Source organism: Myotis myotis, unplaced genomic scaffold (assembly GCF_014108235.1).
Source record: "Myotis myotis isolate mMyoMyo1 unplaced genomic scaffold, mMyoMyo1.p scaffold_m19_p_11, whole genome shotgun sequence".
Lineage (NCBI taxonomy): Eukaryota > Metazoa > Chordata > Mammalia > Chiroptera > Vespertilionidae > Myotis > Myotis myotis.
The window spans coordinates 42,020,378-42,040,369 of record NW_023416315.1 but is presented as its reverse complement, the minus strand read 5'-3'; the positions used below and the strand labels follow the sequence as shown (position 1 = coordinate 42,040,369).

The 19,992-nt window shown below is 42.5% G+C and overlaps 1 protein-coding gene across 3 annotated transcripts in view; it reads left to right on the top strand.

The window, feature by feature from the left end:
• Positions 1–11,943: 11,943 nt before the first annotated feature.
• The window catches only part of RUNDC3B (RUN domain containing 3B), a 109,245-nt gene continuing 101,196 nt past the window's right edge, over positions 11,944–19,992 (top strand). For all 3 annotated transcript variants that reach the window (XM_036328287.1, XM_036328286.1, XM_036328288.1), the window contains exon 1: positions 11,944–12,092. In XM_036328287.1, the coding sequence (XP_036184180.1) occupies positions 11,974–12,092 (119 nt within the window). In that variant the 5' untranslated portion in view covers positions 11,944–11,973. The remainder of the gene's footprint in view (positions 12,093–19,992) is intronic.

Genomic DNA, 19,992 nt, shown 5'->3' with positions numbered 1-19,992 from the left:
CAACATATACTAAATTCCTCTCTGTCAAAGGCTTTGGGGGATTATAGAAGTGGACAAGAGAGAGCTCCTTCCTTTGTGAATTTACAGTGTAGCAGGAGAGAAAAGAACAAACAAGTCATAAAAATAAGCCAAAACCAAAAGAAATTATTATAAATACTTAACCTGGCTGACTTTGAATACACGTTGGGTTACTTTATTTTCGATTGCAGCCCTCTTCTTACTCAATACACATTTCACCTTGAAGCATATCTTTATTTGATCTGATGCTTTGTAATGCAAGGTCATGCATGAACTTTGAAATACTATAATCTGGAAATTTTTGTAAGAGTCTGTACATAAATATCAATCAGGTTTTTTTCTTTTCATCATATTATAATTTTATTTTTTTTTTTTGGAGGGGGGAATAGAAAACTAGCTTCAAATAGTAAAAAATTACTAAAGCATTTAGGACAGTTTAAATGAGGATTGAGCAAGTAGAGGATATTAAATATTTTTATAAATCCAAATGACAGTAACAGTCCTTTGAATAAGTATCTTCATAATAACATTATGAGGTAGGTTGTACAGATATCAGCTGCACAGTATTAGAGAACGAATTTAGGAGCAAAGAATTAAAGCAATTTGCCAAGGGGTCGCATAACTTTTGACAAGTGGTCACAGTAGAGTCAGAATATTTCAATTTCTAGCTTAATAACCTATCCTCAAAATTCAATACTTCAGGTCTATGAAGTTCAAAAGTGGACACCAACAGAAATATGGATACACTTTAACCCTCAAAGATTTTTGTCTTACCATTTTCTTCTCTTTGCTTGTATCAATATATATGATTAAATTGACCCAAAAATTTCAGGGAGCTATCATTACTATCATTGTCACTTTGATATATTTTTAGCTTGCATAACCAAAATTCTCTGTGGACATAAATTGGTACTAAAATTGCTGCAGAATTTACCAGGTGACGGGAAAATACACAAGGAGTACTGGAGATTCAGGAAAACCCTTTATTTAAAGCAGTGCTGCTGGCTCAGGGGATTTGAAGATCCAAAGCCTGAACCCCTTATACAATGAGATTACACTCTCTCTCTCTCTCTTTCTCTCTCTCTCTCTCTCTCTCTCTCTCTCTATATATATATATATATATATATATATATAATCCTTAATTTCTTTGTTTCCTATCTGTTTCCTTACTACCAGGCTTTTGTGGCAGGCTTTCACTGACCTTCCTGAGTCAACTAGAATGGGGAAGTTAGGTTGTAGCTAAATGCCTGGCCTGGGTGGTGCCATCAATCCCCCTCCCCCCCCCCCCCCGCCCCGCGCCCCCACCCTCGGCAAGCTGCCAAATTCCTGGCCGAGGCTCCTGCAAACTGGGAGCACCCAGGAAAACAGGAAAACAGATCATTGCCTAAGGACGGGGCAGTGACTTAATTATAGGCTAATAAGAATGTGCACTAGGACACAGGTCACTGGCACTGATTCAGATTGCTACCCCCCCTCTCCCCGCCGCAGGTTGCCTCCTATATTCCTCCTCATAATAACTCTATAGGTGTTGCAGAAGACCACAGAAAAACCAAGTGACACCTTAGAGAAAAGGAGTGACATTGTTTACTTACACCAGCAGACTCAGGGAATAACTTGCCAAATCTAAGTAACATGCAGGGGGCTTCTCTTTATATCTTCCTGTGGTCTTTGTCCCGCAAATACGGATTATGCTTCCGGTTCCTTTTTGCAGGTTTTGCAAGAAGGCCCCCAGGTGTTGGGGGTCTCCAGGCCATATCTGATGGTTTGGCCTGGAGCCAGCACCAGCGTTAATAACCATCCCTCCGGGGCAGTGCACTGTTCACAGTTTTATGGTCTCTGTAACAGGTTCTGCAAGACCAGTTTCTGGGAAGGAGGTAGTGACTTAATTATAGGTTATCAAGAATATACACTGGGCTGGCCGGCATGGATTCCAATTGCTAGCCCCCCAAATACCAGGGTTACATTGGAATTAGCCCTTTTTAGCCTTCTCATAGGCACCAAAATATGGTAACAGCAAACTAGAAAAAGTATTTGCCTACATACAATAGACCAGTGGAAAATAAGCCACTATAAAAAGGACTAATTCTCTTTTGGAAAATATAGGCAAAGAACAATAATAGGTAAAACCCAAAGACAAAATATAAGGGACCAATAAGCACATGAAATAAGTACACAATTGTGCTACTGATAAAAAGTATGAATAAGATGTTGTTCTTTGCTTATTATATGGAGAAACAGCAAAAACAATGGTAGTTGCAAGAGAGCAAGGGTGTAGAAAAATGCTCTTATGTACTGTTACTAGACATAAATTGGTAAAACTTCTCTATAGAAAAATTTAATTTGTATCCACTAAAATTTCTCATATCTTTTGACTCAACACATATTCTCTGATTCAAAAGTATATACAACGACACCGCAGGGAAGAACTGGGATGACCAGGACCCGTGATGGGACTGAAAGGAGTTTTATAGAAAATCACCCACAATAAAGGTTCTTTTATCACGGACGAGCAACTAAGATGGCAGCATAGGTAAACACCGGGAAATTATCGCCTCACACAACAATTGAAAATTACCGCAAAGGACTGAGCAAACATCATCCAGAACAACAGGAAGGCTGGCTGAGTGTAAATTCCACAACTAGAAGGAAAGAAAAGCACGCTGAGAGCCAGAGGCGCTGCGGAGGTGAAGTGCAGAGGTACGGCGGCGCGCGCGCGAGGAAAGGGGGTGGCGCCTGAGGACGCGGCTGTCTTTTTGAATCACAAACTCCCGACGGCTCTGAACTCCGGTTCCGGGAAGTCTCTGGGGACCCAGGTCTCATACGGGGAGAAGCTGGTCTGTCCGGCAGCGAGCGAACTTGAGGGCGGCTTTCCCTCAGAGGTGCTTGCAGCCGTTACCGGAACACTGAGACGCGCGACTCCGGGCGGAGAATCGGCCATGGCCGCTTTCTCCGCCCTCTGACTCCCTGAGACCCCGCCCCACCCAGGCTGCGGCAGAGGCTTTTGCATGTGAATGTACCTAACTGCAGCCGAACCAGGCAGACCTGGAACTTCCAAGAGAAGGCCCAAGGCCCCGCAGCGGCTTGCATTGCTTCACAGCTGAGCCTCTTCGTGGCTCCTGCTGTGTGGCCTCAGGCAGAGGCTGAATTAGCACCTCCTTAGATCCAGGAGCCACTGTACCCAGTGGTCAGAGGGGGTCCATCCAGACTGCAACTCCTCAGATCCATAAGGGACGCACTCAGGGAGCAGACTCAGTGAGCACCAAAGCCCCACTGAAGCAAGTCTTGCCCCAGAAGGGTGTCTTCAGCACAGAAGTTCTCCCACTTTAGACACAGCTGATTCTCACAGCCAATTGGCCTGGAGGTCAATTCCTCCCAGTGATTCTACAACAACCAAGGCACCAAGAGTGCACCAAGAGTGTCCACCCCAGGTAACTGGGGAGGCTGAGCTACTGGGCCCTACAGGACACCTGGCGCACAGGGCCACTCTATCAACACAGGGAAGCTGCCAAAATGCGGAGACAAAGAAACAGGTCACAAATGGCAGAAATGGAGGAAAGCAAACGATTGGATATAGAGTTCAAGGCCACGGTTATAAGGTTTTTCAAGAATTTTATGGAAACCGCCGATAAATTTAATGAATCCCTCAATAAGTATAGGGAGACCATGGAGGACATGAAAAAGGACCAACTAGAAATTAAGCATACACTGACTGAAATAAAGAATAATTTACAGAGATCCAGCAGCAGAAAAGAGGATCCCAAGAATCAAGTCAAAGATTTGAAATACAAAGAAACAAAAAATACCCAACCGAAAAAGAAAAAAGAAAAGAGATTCCAAAAATATGAAGATAGTGTAAGGAACCTCTGGGACAACTTCAAGCGTACCAACATCAGAATTATAGGGGTACCAGAAGGAGAGAGAGGGCAAGATATTGAAAACCTTTTTGAAGAAATAATGACAGAAAACTTCCCCTACCTGGTGAAAGAAATGGACTTACAAGTCCAGGAAGCGCAGAGAACCCCAAACAAAAGGAATCCAAGGAGGACCACACCAAGACACATCATAATTAAAATGCCAAGAGCAAAAGATAAAGAGAGAATCTTAAAAGCAGCAAGAGAAAGACAGTCAGTTACCTACAAGGGAGTACCCATACGACTGTCAGCTGATTTCTCAACAGAAACCATGCAGGCCAGAAGAGACTGGCAAGAAATATTCAAAGTGATGAATAGCAAGAACCTGCAACCAAGATTACTTTATCCAGCAAAGCTATCATTCAGAATAGAAGGTCAGATAAAGAGCTTCACGGATAAGAAAAAGCTAAAGGAGTTCATCACCACCAAACCAGCATTATATGAAATGCTGAAAGGTATTCTTTAAGAAGAGGAAGAAGAAAAAGGAACTCTTACCATTTGCCACAGCATGGATGGAACTTGAGAGCAGATAAATACCACAGGATCTCACTCATTTGTGGAATATAATGAACAACATAAGCTGATGAACAAGGACTGATCCAGAGACGGAGAGGCATTGATTGGACTGTCGGGACTTGGAGGGAAGGTAGGGGAGGGTGGGGGTAAGGGGGAAAGATCAACCAAAGGACTTATATGCAAGCATATAGGCCTAACCAATGGACATGGACAACGGGGGGGGTGAGGGCATGAGCGGGGGTGGGGGGGGTGGGGGGGTAGAGGGTAACGTGGGGACAAGGACACATATGTAATATCTTAATCAATAAAAAATATATTAAAAAAAAAGTATATACAACAATTTCTCTTAAGGCAGTAATCATGGATATGCAGATATTGCAATGCTAATGCTGTTTATAATAACATAATTAGAAACATGCTAAAAGTTCAACATTGCAGGATTGATCAAGGAAAAGTTCACCATTGAAGCATTGATTAAGTAAATCATAATACAATTACATTACCGAATATTATTTTGTTATTATATTGTAGAAGAGTATTTATTGTCATTAAGGTGACAGAAAAATGTTGATGAGATGTGATAGAAACACAGAAGAGGAGGGGAGTGGGTAGAAAATGAAATTGATGTGCTGGAGAATTCTGACAAGACCTTTGATGTAAAATAATTCAATCTGGTACAATATGAGGCTAAGGTCTTAATCTAAAGAGAAGAGTAAGAGGGAGGAGGAAAATAAAAGAACTGCTACCCTCTCTAAGTTGATCAGGTGATTGTCTTGCTAGCTCCAAAGGTGAAATTCATTCCACATTTAAAAAATATATGTATTTTTTTTGAGGGAGATATTGAAACATCAATGATGAGAGAAAATCATTGATCGGCTGCCTCCTGTGTGCCTCCTACTGGGGATTGAGCCTGCAACCCCGGGCATTTGCCCTTGACTGGAATTGAAACCAGGACCCTTCAGTCCACAGGCCGACTCTCTAGCTACTGAGCCACACAGGCTAGGGCTCATTTCACATTATTTTTTTATAAAGCAGTACAACATGTTAAGAAAAGGAATGTATCCATTTTGCCCATCCAGCTTAGCTCATTGGTTGAACATTGACCTATGAACCAGGAGGTTATGGTTCAATTCCTGATCAGGGCACATGCCTGGGTTGTGGACTAGCTTCCTGCATGGGGTATGCTGGAGGCAGCCAGTAGATGATTCTCTCTAATCATTGATGTTTCTATCTCTCTCTCCCTCTCCCTTCCTCTCTGAAATCAATAAAAATATATTTTAAGAAAGAATGTATCCATTTTGCATCTTATAGGTTGTGGAGAGCGGCTACAGCATTTGGACAGGATCAAGCCTCGGACTGACTGTGGCAAAGCCACATACAAATCCCAACTTGGAGGGCAAAGTCCTCCTAGCACAATTATAGCCAAAAGGCTATGATTGTAAGCTTGACCTTATAGTCCGACCCTGCAGTCCTAGGTAGCTAAGGGATATATGGGCTGTGGGCGGTGAAGCAAGTGCTGCCAAAACAAGGCTTGATAGAGTTCAGAGCATGGCAACAACAGGAAAGAAGCAGATTTGAAACTCACAAGAACATTGTAAATATCTTGCCCTTGTTTTGCTTTGTGTGATCTGACTATAAAATAAAGCTTCAGCTTACAGGTTGTATCACTGTTTCCTCATCCAGGCACAGTGACACACCTAGCCCCAGCTATATTCTCTTGTCTGTTTTAATCCTTCACCGCACCCCCTCAGGTTCACCACTGGCCATGCTGGACATGGTTCAATAGATCTTTAATCTTGGCTCTGCCACTTACTCTGTGACTTTCTGCAAGTTACTAAAACTAAGTCTTTGTTTCCTTGTTTGTAAATGGCAGACTATAACAGACCCTACTTCAAAGAATGGCTCTGAAGATTGATTAATTGATGATATTCCATGCAGTATCTGCAGTCAGTAATTTTTGGTTTGTTAACACCCCTTTCCAAGTTTAAAAAAAAAAAAAAAGAAAGAAAAGAAAAAGCTCTCTGAGATGAGGGCCCATATTGCTCTCCTTAAAGAAACTGTAAGACCAAATCCACCTAATTCTGCTCAGTCTTTACCCAAAGAGTAAGCTCTTTTACAAAGAACAGCTTGTTGGACCTGCCTCACTAATAGCCTGTAATGCCAGCCTTACCAGTCATACCCTCTTGAATACATGTTTTGTACTTCCTTGACCTTGACCCTCTCTGCCACCTCCTTCTATGATGCCCTCTGGAACTTTTGCTCTGTGACCAATACTACCTATGGTCTCCACTTCTTCTGAGTGGTCACTCCACCCTCTTTCCTCAGTGGAAACCTGGATCTCTCCTGATGGCTTCAGTTCCCTTGTACTTTCAAACGGATGTTTTTGTTTTGTTTTTAAATATTTTCATCTCTTTCATACCTCAGAGCCAGAGAAGTAGTGTTCTTCCTGGTTTCTATTGTCACTTCTAAACCATTATTTCTCCACCCTCTTGTAAAAAGCAAGCAAACCAACAAAATTTGCTTTGAGTCCTTGAGGTTTATATTACTTGACAGTATTGGCATTTACTAATCTTCCACTTACTCCCCCTAAATTATTGAAGATAACACAGCAGCTGTTGTGTATTCCAAATCCTGCCATAATTCTGGGTGACTTCATAACAACATAAATGTCCATTCAACACTCTGACTTCTGAATTTTTTTTTCACTTCCTGCCATCACCAGACATAGCCCTCCACTGCCACACATTACCATGATTACAAACCTTGGATTTTTGTCATCACCCATAACTGCTCTAATTCCAAAATTGCTCATTCACATATGCCACTACCTGACCACAACCTCTAATCTAGTCTCCCTGTTTGCTTGTTTACTATATCCATTATGATTATTCTTGGAACTCAACAGATCATCCAGTCGTTTGACCCTCTCTTCTCTACCTCAACCTTTCACTTCTCTCTTCTTTTCCTCCATATCCAACTTAAATTGCATTCGAATCACACTCTTGTTAATATTCCAGACTTCCTTGTATTTATGACTTTTCTTTTTACCCTCTGTAACATTTCAGTTCTGCATGAAATCAACATCTTCCTGATTACCTGCATGCCAGCAGTCTAGCTTTTCTGTGCCAAATGCTGTGTCTTCCCAAATTTAAACATTGAGCTTTCAACCCTCAATGTAAAGTCATTTGGATATGGAACCCTTGGGAGGTCATTAGGGTTAGATGACATGCTGAGAATAGTCCCTAATGATGGGATTAGTGACCTTTTAAGAGATGCCAGAAAGTTTGTTCTTTCTCTCTCACTCCCTACTTTACCCTCTGCACACAAAGAAGAGGTCATGGGAGCACATAGGGAAATGGTGGCCACTTACAAGCCAGAAAGAGAGTCCTCACCAGGAACCAAATCATCTGGTACCTTGATCTTGGACTTCCAAGCCGCTGGAACTGTGAAAAAAAAATAAATAAATCTCTGTAGTTTAAGCCACCTAGACTATGATTATTTTTTTTGTATGGCAGCCTGGGCTAAGACACTAATAATGTCAAAGAAAGTCACACAATCAAGTGGATGTGCCTCGTAAATTCATCATTACCAATCTTCGATGAGTCCTCAAATATTGACCAGGAGTTCTAAATTTTATTAGTCAACTTATTCTACTAAGAGGGACTAAAACTTTCAGGTGGTGACATTGTCTTTTAATTTCTAGATAAAGCAGAAGCTATCAGATGGGAACCTCCAACTTTCTAATAATAAAAAATCAAAACTACATCTGCACCCATACTCTCACCAGTTCTCCCTAATGACAAGTGAGAATTGGTACCTTCAACCAAAGCTCAATCCATCCATCTGTGCCTTGAATCCCACTGCTTTTCTGCATTCTCACTTCTGATCAATTTTCTCTCTCTCTCTCTTGCTTTTCTAACCTTTCCCTCTCAGTGGTTTCATTCCACCAGCTTTGCAATGTACTCAAGTCACTTCCATAAAAAATAATACAATAGGGATAAAATACTAACATCCCTCTACTCAACATTCCTCAACGACACTCCCATCCCCGCCCCCCTGACTCTGTTCACAACTTTTTAAGAGTTATATTATTTTTACTTCCCATTGATGCTTTTACTGGCTCCTATTTGGCTTCCACCTTCACTGTTCTATTGAAACAGTACTTATTGATCTGTGTACATAAAGGCAATTAGCTTTTTGTCCATGATATGAGTTTCAAGTATGTTTTCTAGGCTGTCATTTTACTTTAGCTTTTGTTTATGGAGAAACTTGCTTTGTGGGTTTTTAAAAAAGTTTGTGTCTTCACTTTTATCAATCTTTTCTGAATGGCTGCTGGGTTTGGGTGTACTTAGAAAGTCTACTTCTTTGAGATTAAAATAAACAATGGTTTGGTAATATCTCTGGCTTATAGCATTTTAGATTTGAGGACATTCTATATGTTATACTTGTAAGGTTGTCTTTTCTGATGAGGAGAAAGAGGAGGTTGGGAAAATAGTGAATGAATATGCTTTGCCCATTCAGTTCTACAGGATTCTTTTAGGTTAAATTTGGCATTTACAGTTTTCATTGTTTTTACTGTGAATCTTCTTACAGCTCTGAATAAGCTTTGTGCACATACTCAGATAAATAAAATAAAGAATTGTAACATGTCAAAAGAAGTTCAGGAAGCACTGTGAAAAATCATGTGGTACTACAGCAGTAGTGTACTTGGTACTGGCTATAATTGATTAATTATCTTCAGATTAGTAATCTAGAGAAAGAATGTGATCCAGGATATATTACTCAGGAAAATTAAGAAATTCGCTTTATCAAACAAGGCCCCCATGTGGTAGTTTAATGACACACCGTACGTACAAAAAATGGCTTGTTTTAAAGCAAAATCTTGTTTAGCAAGTACCAATGTCAACTGAATCCCTCTAAAAGTAAATTTGAAAAATAAAATTTTACCTAATCATCTAAGATGTTGTTTTACCAAGATTTCAGTCATAGTACTAGTATCATGAATCTGTACTCGAGTCTAGAAAGCTAATTTTGAGAATAATTGCACCTCACTTTTCTCTGTTTGACATGATCATTTGGTTTTGTCTTCTGGGTGTTTCAGGTATGTGTTTGCTCCCTCCCTCAGGACAAACCAGCGGGTGTCTAGGAGTTTTCTTGATAATTGATGGCTTTCCACGCTTCTCCCTGTGCAGTTTTAATGTGTGTTTAAACAACAAGTTCAGTTTAGACAGCATTGGTCATTGCCAGTGCAAATATTTTGCTGAGACTTGCCTGCATAGCCAGTGCATCTGCTTCCAGATGGCCACTTCTAAATGCAAACTTTTGGGGTAGCAAGAAGAAACAAGTTAAATTGGAGCTCCTGGGAGGGTAATCCTTCTGATGAGTCTCTATGTCTCTGTAGAGCAGACAAGAAATGTTTGGGAACACATGCGCTGACCTAGAAAACCCTCCTGTTTTTACTGGTAAAATATAAAATGTAAAGCCTGTCTAACTTATTTTCTTATAATTTTAATATAAAACTAAATTTATTTATTATAGTAAAATAGTTAAGGCAAATATTTTTTTCTTGCACAAAGTTTTATCTTATTGTGATTATATTTAGTAGCTGAAAGGGCTCAGTCTTTGCCCCGATGATTTAAAATAGAGATTAGCCCTAACCAGTGTGGCTCAGTGGATAAAGCTCTAGCCTGCGGACTGAAGGGTCCCGGGTTCGATTCCAGTCAAGGGCATGTACCTGGGTTGCGGGCACAGTCCCAGGAGGGGGTGTGCAGGAGGCAGCTGATCAATGTTTCTCTCTTATCGATATTTCTAACTCTCTATCCCTCTCCCTTCCTCTCTGTAAAAAAAACAATAAAATATATTTGAAAATAATAATAAAATAGAGATTAAAAAGTGTTTTATGACCTCGGAAATTAGTAGTCTACAGTGTCATTACACAAAATTTTGTATTTTGAAAGCATTCAACATTGAGTATCTCCTGATATACATGTAATATACATAAAGTATGGCGATATCTACACTAAACTATATATCCTCTAACATTTTTTGAGAGAAATTGCAAAACCAGAGGCGAAAGTTATATGGATTTTGGAGCCACGCAAACCAAAATTTCAGTAAAATAATACCAAAGGTTTCTTCAAGTTAAGTTTAATAAATGTTTATTGAGAACCTGCTAGGTAGGTCCCACAGGGATATGCAAAGGGAGGTGAACTGACCCATCAACTTAGGTGGGTGCCTGAGAACGCAGGGCCGGAAGCTAGGACCTCCCTGCTAGTAAGACTGGGGCGGGGGAGAAGCTCTGGAAAAGTGGACGCTAGGTTCTGAATCCGCGTGACGAGGTAGCCCTCCCTGCCTCTCTCAGCGAGCACCCTGGGGAAGACCAAACTGCCAGGAGGCTCACCGCTCCCACCCAATTCCGGGGTCGCTGCCCCGGACAGTAGAAGGGTGCAGAAGACTGAGCACCGCGCTGGTTTTTACGTGGGCAGTCTTGGCTGCAGGCAGTGCTGGGGGGACCTGGAGGGTCAAGAAATCCCACCACCAGACACCCCAGGACGGATATTATACGAGTCATTTCCCTCTGGGCTATTTGTAGCTGTGTATCAGTCCAGGGGAGAGCATTTGGACAAACCCCATTTCCTTCCTGGGAGTCAGGCCCTGAGGTCGGGTGCAAGAGCCAGCACCACTGCCTTCTCGGCGCCTTAGCCAAAGATGCCATAGAATTTGGAAGTCGGTTTCCAGGACAGCAATCAGCCATTTAAAGCTAGAGATCCCAGCCGTTAAAGCCAGACTCCAGGTAAGGGTCCGTAACCAGCTCGGGTCTCTCCGCGGCCCCGCATTCCACAATCCCCGCGCAGACAGCCGCGCGGCTCCCCTGAGTGCCGACTGTCAGCACCGAGCCGGCGGCGAGCGCGAGCCCAGCCTCTTGACAGCTGCCCACGCGCCGGGGCGGAGCTGGAGCGCGTGGCTTTTAAGGTCCGCGCGGCAGGCCCCGCCCCCGGAGCCCCACGATTGGTTCCAGGGGTGGCGTTGGCAGATAGGTGCAGGGAGGGCGGGGCGGCGCGCGGCGGGCCCGCGGTGTGAACCGGCGGCTGGGGCTGGGGAGTTAGCGACGGCTGAGTGCGGGCGGCTGGGTGTGTGGGGTCGGCGGGCACGTGCGCGCGCCGGCAGCCCAGGTCCCGCGGGAAGTAGCGGAGCGCCCGACGCCGAACCGCACGCGCAGCCCGGCTGTCGGCGGCGCGCGCGAGGGCGAGGGGGTGGTGCGTGCGTGTGTGCGCGTGAGTGAGTGTGTGCGCGTGAGTGAGTGTGCGCGCGTGAGTGTGTGTGTGTGCGTGTATTTATGTGTGTGTGCAGCTCGGGTGCGGAGCTCGAGTCGTCAGTCCCCCGTGCGAGTCCCCGCCGTCTTCTCCATCCTCCCTGCGTCCCCGCCACCCCTTGGTCGCATCCAGAGGGAGAGCCTGGAAGAGGTGGGGGTGGGGGTGGGGCGCGCGCGGGGTGGCACGAGACAAAAGGGTCGCGGGGTCAGCCTGCCATGGCTTCCCGGAGCCTGGGGGGCCTGAGCGGGAGCCGTGGCGGGGGCGGCGGCGGCAAGAAGAGCCTGAGCGCCCGCAATGCTGCGGTGGAGAGGAGGAACCTGATCACCGTGTGCAGGTACGGCGGCCGGTCGCTCGGGGTGACGGGAGGGGGCTGCCTGAGCCCGGGGCTGGGGGCCGCGAGGCACCCCGCGGTAGCCCTGCGCCCCGGCCTGTGCGCACCCGGGGTACCCGCGGGCCCGCGCGCCCCCAGACGGGCGGGGGTCCGGGCACTGCCGAGGCCCCGGACTTTCGGTCAGTTGCAGGGCTGCCAGCGGCGAGGGTACGGTTTGGGGCGGGGCTGGGGATGGGTTTGTTTTGAATGTGCAATCTCGAGTCCAGAGTGAAAGAGGAGGGAGGGCAGGGGGAAGAGCGCTTTGATTTAGTGCGTGTTAGCTGTCAGCCAGCTTTTGGTGAAGTGGTCGCTACTGTGGTGATTGTTTACCGCGTTGCCTCAAAATCAGTGTGCATTCCGTGCTTGTTTTGGCTTGTTTACATATATTAAGCCATTTCATGCCGCAGATCTTGAGTGCCTGCTACATGCCAGCGTGTGTGTGTGTGTGTGTGTGTGTGTGTGTGTGTATGTGTGCGTGCGCTTTCTCCCCACTTTAAATTGCGGCGCTAGTGCTGTGTCTGCAGTTGTTAGCAAGAGTGGGACTGTGGAGGTTACCTAGGCTACGTTCCAATGGTTTATTCCAAGTTCTGCCTTTCCTTACGTGTTTTCTAGTTATAAGTGTAGTATTCTTTTACTCTACAAAATATAGAGACATAAAAGGAATAATTACCAGTACTATTTATTAAAGGAATTACTATCTGCGAAAGGAATATTTACTGCCTACAATAACTTATTTTTAATATGCTGATACATTTTCTTTAAGTCTTATTTATGAGTAGTAAAAAAATTGAAGTCCTAAGCATCCATTTCTTAGGAACCTCTTTGAACGATTAAGTTGCTTTAAATTTACTGTACTTGGTTCAGTAAAACCCCTCATCGTCAGCCATCGGTAATCGTCTAAGAATCAAAGATGATGAAACCTTTTCCTCCTTTGCAGTTTATATCTATATTTTTCTTTTTCTTTGTGAAAAAAATGTGTTAAGCATCTTAAGCCAAATATAGATATGTATACTAGGATGTATATTTAATAATTTTGAGAGACTTTTTGTTTTTAACTTGGACTGTTACAAATGTTCACCTTTCTAGCAGGAAGACCTGCCTCACTGACTTTTAATGGCACTGGGGTTGCAAACAGTAAAATTATATGAAATCTTTTAAATGTACCATTTTGTGCAGTCTAGGATGCAACCTTTTGAAGGAGATAGGCTGTATTAAAGTTTTTAAACTTAGGAAAATATTTTTTTAAGTTAGGTAGATAGAACAATTTTCTTACCTTTATTTCACAGCTATTAGAAGGAATTAGTTTTTTAAAAACAGGATGGTCTCAAGCAAGTTCCAACATATGCCATGCTTCTTGGGCTAATGTATTTCATAAAAGCTTCATCAGAGTTAACCTTCACAGGACAGCAACCTTGTCTGCTTTTTGCTGAGTCTTTTTAAAAAAAATTCTTTCTACTATATATAGCATATGACTCTCAGCAAATATTTATTGAATTAATAAATTCAGCGGTTGGTACTATTCCCTTTGCTTCTCCATTTTTGTCTGGTTTTAGGTCATTTAATGTTCATTTGCTCCCTCTTCAGATGCAGTTTAGGTGAAGACAGGGACTTGTATCTCAACCTCATTTAAATTATACTTTAAGTTTAAGAAATTTCAGTCATTTCTCACTGATTTGTGTGGATTACTTTCTGAGCTAGCTGTAATTTTTATTTGAATAATTATTCTTTTCTACTGTGAAACAAACATAATTGCTACTTTAGTTACAGTTTACACATAACCTTAGTATTGTACCTAAAATAAATTTCAATTTCTGGCTAAGATTTCAACCTTTGTATTTAATTATGTGGATAATATTATTAAGGCTGTTCTTTATGTCCAAATAGTTGATGGTGCATATAAATTATCATCCATGTCTAGTAAGGAGATCTCTTTGATAGGCTTTGTCTAAAAGGCTTTTACTTTTTAGAAAAAAAGTCACTGTAGGTCATTTGGCTGTTTTAAATGGCCCCACTTAAAGTTCAGCAAAATGAAAAAATCAATATTGATGCGTTTCTGTTGCTTTTCTCTGCTTTTCAGAGTTGCCAAACTCTGAGTATCTCATCCATCTCTAGTAATGAGTTTATGTCTTCATTTTTACATATCAAATCCGAGGTGGTTTGATATTTACATTGGGAAGTTGGTTTAATGGAAATATAATTGATTTCTGAGTTTACTTTTCTTAAAATAATTGTATGGCTTCTAACAAGCCATGCAACCTTCCCATTTTCCAGTTTTCTCGTGTGTAAAATAACCTTGGACTAGATCATTGCTAACCTTCAATGACAGCCCTAAAATTAAAAAAGTAACCTTTAAGCAAAGTGTGTTTATATTTGTTTTTGAATTTCTCTAAATATGAGCAAGGTAATGGTAGGCATATGTTTAATGGTAGATAGATCAGCCATGTGCCTTTTTGTCTATAAACAGAAACATTTCATTTTGTAATTCTCTAATGGTGTTCTGGAAAAATTGAACAGTTTACAAAGCCAAACCAAGTAAAACCATCCCTTGCACACACACTACCATTCTTGTGTATCTATTCATACTTTCACAGTAATGGTTTTCCTTACTCCGTAAACAATTTAGGCATACTCTCTATTTAGGTTTAAAACGTTATTATATAATCACACACTTCTTTAGGCTTAAAAACATCTCACAGAAGAACAGTATTACCAGAGCTCACTTTCCCTTTCTATCAAGGGCTGAGACTGTGTTTCCCCTCCGGGGCCTGGAGCTGAAACACTGACTCCTGGGAGCAGACCAGAGGAGAGCAGAGCTGTCTGGCTGGAAAGGGGCCTCGCTCCAGGGCTTCCTGGCCCCAGGACCTCCGCACAGAGCTGTTCCATAGCCATGCTGTTCCCATAGTCCTGATGGATCTCAGTTGAGCTGTTTGCACTGAGTAAAGTTTCCTTCTTCACCCCACCCCAAGTTGGAGATTCCTGTTGGCATTGACTTGGTGCCAATAACCATTGGCTGACAGTTGTAATCATATTTTAGTGCAGATGTGGGCTAACTATGGCCCGCGGGCTGGATCCGGCCCGTTTGAAATGAATAAAACTAAAAAAAAAAAAAAAGACCGTACCCTTTTATGTAATGATGTTTACTTTGAATTTATATTAGTTCACACAAACACTCCATCCATGCTTTTGTTCCAGCCCTCCGGTCCAATTTAAGAACCCATTGTGGCCCTCGAGTCAAAAAGTTTGCCCACCCCTGAAAAGAATCTTTAGGGATCTTTCTATATAGTACCATGTCATATGCAAATAATGAGTTTTACTTCTTCCTTTGCAATTTGGATGCCTTTTATTTATTTTTTCCTTGTCTGATTTCTGTGGCTAGTGAAGGTCACTTTTTAGAACTACTTGAACAGTACCTGCAGCCTGCTCTCCCTCTCCCTCCTCCACCCCCCCCCCCCCGCCCCGCACCCCCCTCTGCAGGTCCTGCTGGGGACACCATGGGCAGGTGGACCTCCAAGGCGCCAACAGGAGCTGGGCAGGGTTTGGTGGTAGAACCATGAGAACAGGACAGGGATGGGGGCACAGTCTGGGGGCTGGCATGAGGGCTGTGGGTCCTGCTGTCCAGAGGCACAGCCACCACAGCACCCCCGTCAAGTGAGCCATATCTGGAGTATTTCATTTTGGGAGATGCTAATGTAAATGGCATGTGTTTTTCATGTCAATTTTCACTTGTTTGTTGCTGGTATATAGGAAAGTGGAAAAAAACCCCAATATTGCTATACTTTGAACTTTAGAATTGGGTTGTTTGATTAGGTAGGATCATGGGATTGGATGGAATTGAGCTGAATTTTGGTTCATTGTGATTGTATATGTAGTTATTTCATGAGGTATTTTCAGTGCAAATTTATATATTGTAGACTAAACATATCTGGGTGATATTTATCTCAACAAATAAGTACAGTTTTATCATATTTTTCACAGATTGTGAGGAGAGAAAATAGGTCATTTGAGGCATCTAAATATCCTACACTCAATTCTGAAATATTCATAGATTGACTTTGGTTCTATATGCCAACTAGTATTATTTTCCCTGCATATTCTCTTCATTTAGAACTTTGAAAAATTAAATTTTAAAGCCCTTCAGGCATTTTCTAAAACCTCCATTCTTCACAGAAAATTAGGTATTATTCATTTTTTTCTGTTATTTTCAAGTTTCATAGGTTATTGAAAAGCTTACATATTCTTTTGATTTTAGTTCTTTTGACAGAATTAAAATCTAAATTCTCTTTCTATGGCTTAACATTGTTTTATGAGGACAATATTAAAATGTATATATTTAAGTATGTATGCATACCAGTTTTAAAAATAAAATTTGTTAAACTCTTAAATTAATACTTAAAGAGAAACTCCCCTCACAAAGTCATAATTTTCCTGTCTTGTGGCTAGAGGACTAATGAGTGATTTAAGACGAGAGTGTGATGAGCTAAGCAGAGTGGAGACAAATGATGATTTTAAAAATAAACTACTTTTAATGACAGTTACATAGTTGTTCTTAGTTTTCTATTGGTCAGGTTATTATTTCATAACTTGAATGTTATTTCAAATAACAGAAACACCTAACATTTCCAGTGTAGTCAGAGAATGAAGTGTTCATATTTTCCATGTAACTAAGGTTTGAGTTAAGCTTAAAATTCTTCCTTCAACTATAGTGCTTTACTCAGCATTTATTGTGCAGTACAGTCTTCTATACAACTGCAGCTTCCAATTTAAGTGTTCAGATTTAAACCACAGTAAACAATAATATTTTAAGCATTTTGGATGAGTTGCTTTTAGAAAAGAATTACCCATTTTTCTACCCTCTTTAAAAAGACTGCGTAGTACAATATAACCTTTGTTGATAATCTTACTCTTGGCCTGTTTCTATGAATATGTTCTGTGCAGTGGCTGCTCTTGGAGATTCTCAAGATACATAGAGCTTTTTGCTATATGACCCCAAAAGATTGTTTGGAATTCATCTGCTTTTGCATATGCTGTCTCTTCCCACCAAGTTAGCTGTTATTTCTTACAATTCTGCCTGTATCTAACAGCTTTTTTCTTTCTGCTTGCTCCATGCTGGGTTTTCATCCTGACTTGCTCATTATGATTGGTTGTGAACTAGGAAAGCAGATAAGTAAATTTATCATGTGTTAAAAAACAAAGCACCCAGAGACCTGAGTTCAGTGAGTGAGCTTTAGCACTCTGAACTTCTTAACATTCTGGTTGCTGAATAATCAGAAAAAAGTCTGTTCCTCTGTTTGAACTTGGTGGATGAAGTGCAGGTAATATGAAAAGTTACTGCATATTATTGGTGATATAATCCTTTAAGTTACTTTAAATTCAGTGACTTACTCTTCTTGTTACTATTTGCTTTAGTATGCCTCATAAGACTTCATACCTTGGCTACAGTGAATTAATATTTTTGGCTAAAACTCTGTCATGCTCAATGTAATAGAACTTTGGCTTGGGACTTGGATCAACATTAGTTACGTTGTTTGGAGGAGGTTCAGTATTTTGAAGGATTCTTAGAGTTGTAATAGTAGGTGTCCACAATGGAGGTAGGGTGATCAGCTTCTCAGGTGCTGGTCCTAGGTAGGCGTTACAATATTCACAGAAGGTCATTATCTCTTCCCCTAGCTAAAACTGGGTTCATATTCAAATGACAACAGAGAATAGGTTTCCCCTACACTTTTTCTAGAAGGTATTGTCTTAACTTCACTGCTGATGGATAAATGTCAGAAGCTCAGTTGAGAGATAAGATATTCAAGGAAGAATATGTGAAACTTATCCACTCTTGTAAGACTGAGGTCTTACAGGCTTATAAAATATACTAGAAGCCCATTGCATGAAGATTCGTGCAATAGGCTTTCCTTCCCCTGGCTGCTGGCACCGGTTTTCCTCTGGCACCCGGGCGGGCCCAGGCCTTTGGTCTGGCCTCAGTGGAGAAGCCAAGCCTCTTCAGTCTTCACTCTTCAGTCTTCACTCTTCACTCCAGCAGGAGCCTTCAGTCTTTGCTCCATGCCTGCATATGCAAATTAACCGCCATCTTTGTTGGGTTAATTTGCATAGTCTCTCTGATTGGCTGGATGATGTATTAGAGTGACACCAATTTGCATGTTTCTCTTTTATTAGTGTAGACTAGAGGCCTGGTGCACAAAAATTTGTGCACTCGGGGGAAAAGGGGGGTCCCTCAGCCCGGCCTGTGCCCTCTTGCAGTCTGGGACCCCTCAGGGGATGACCACCTGCTGGCTTAGACCCACTCCCCGGGGGATTGGGCCTAAGATGGCAATCAGACATCCCTCTGGCAGCTCGGCAGCCCTCAGAGGATGTCCACTTGCCAGTGGGGAGCAGGCCTAAACTGCAATCGGACATCCTTAGCACTGCTGAGGAGGCAGGAGAGGCTCCCACATCCACCACTGTACTGGCAGCCATCAGCCTGGCTTGTGGCTGAGCAGAGCTCCTCCCATGTGAGAGCAGCCTGACCACCAGAGGGCAGCTCCTGCATTGAGCGTCTGCCCCCTGGTGGTCAGTGTGTGTCATAGTAACCAGTCATTCCCAGTCCTTCTGGTGTTAGGGTCAGTTTGCATATTACCCTTTTATTATATAGGATAGAGGTTTGGTGCACAGGTGGAGGCTGGCTGATTTGCCCTGAAGGGTGTTCCGGATCAGGGGGGGGGTCCCACTTGGGTGCCTGGCCAGCCTGGATGAGGGGATGATGGCTGTTTGCAGCTGGTCACACCCCCTTCAGGGTGGGGTTCCCTACTGAGGTGCCTGGCCAGTCTGGGTGAGGGGCTGAGGGCCGTTTTCAGGCTGGCGGGTGACTGAAGCTCCCAACCTCTCCTTTTTTTATTTTTTCTTTTTATGCTGGAATTTATTTACCTTCTATAGCTGTCACTGGAGCTGAGAGCCAGCTTTAGCTCTGAGGCTTGGCTCCAGCTCTGAGACCTCGGCTGCTGAAAGCAGGTATCTGGGTTTGTTTGGCTTCTATAATTGAAACACTGTTGCAACTCCAGCTCTGAGGCCCGGCTGGCTGAAAGCAGGTTTCTGGGGTTTGTTTAGCTTCTATAATTGCAACATTGTTTCTTAGAGTGCAGCTCAGAGGCCGGCAGCAGCAGGCGGGGAACCTTGGCTTCCTCCTTCACTGGAGCAAGCAAGCCTCCTGTTCGCTTCAGCTGCCTGGCTGCCGGCCGCCATCTTGGTTGGCAGTTAATTTGCATATCACCTTGATTAGCCAATGGGAAGCGTGTCGGAGGTACGGTTAATTACCATGTCTGTCTATTATTAGATAGGATGTTTGGGTCAGCCCAAATCATCCAAGAGCAGCTGGATATATAGACTGCATTGATTCACACTCTCCTGTCCCCGTTGCTTTTGCCCAGTTGTGCATTGGTAAGATTACATCCGCCTACATTGAGGGTCATCAGAAGAAGCAATCACAGAGGGTCTTCTTGAAGTTGTTGTCAAGAAAATTGTTTATTATGTCAGAAAGTATCTTCTGTGAATATTTCTGTGAGAAACATCTGTCTTATTTTAATGCCAATAATTGTATCTCTAGGCAATTGCTTTATTTATATCTACTGAACCCAAATGAATGTATAAATAACAACTTCTCTTCTTCTCATGCAGCTGTTAGAAATTTTAGTGTTAAATCTGTGGCCAACCCCTAAAACTGATATCAATTATCATAGTAATATATTTACCCTATTCTAGCTATAATGTAGAGGGAAATGAAAAATGTAAAACATTTATTTAGTACACTGTAATTTAAAACATTAGAAATATTGACAAAGTTTCTTCTTTGGAAAAAACTTATCAAGAACAGTTTGAACACCGC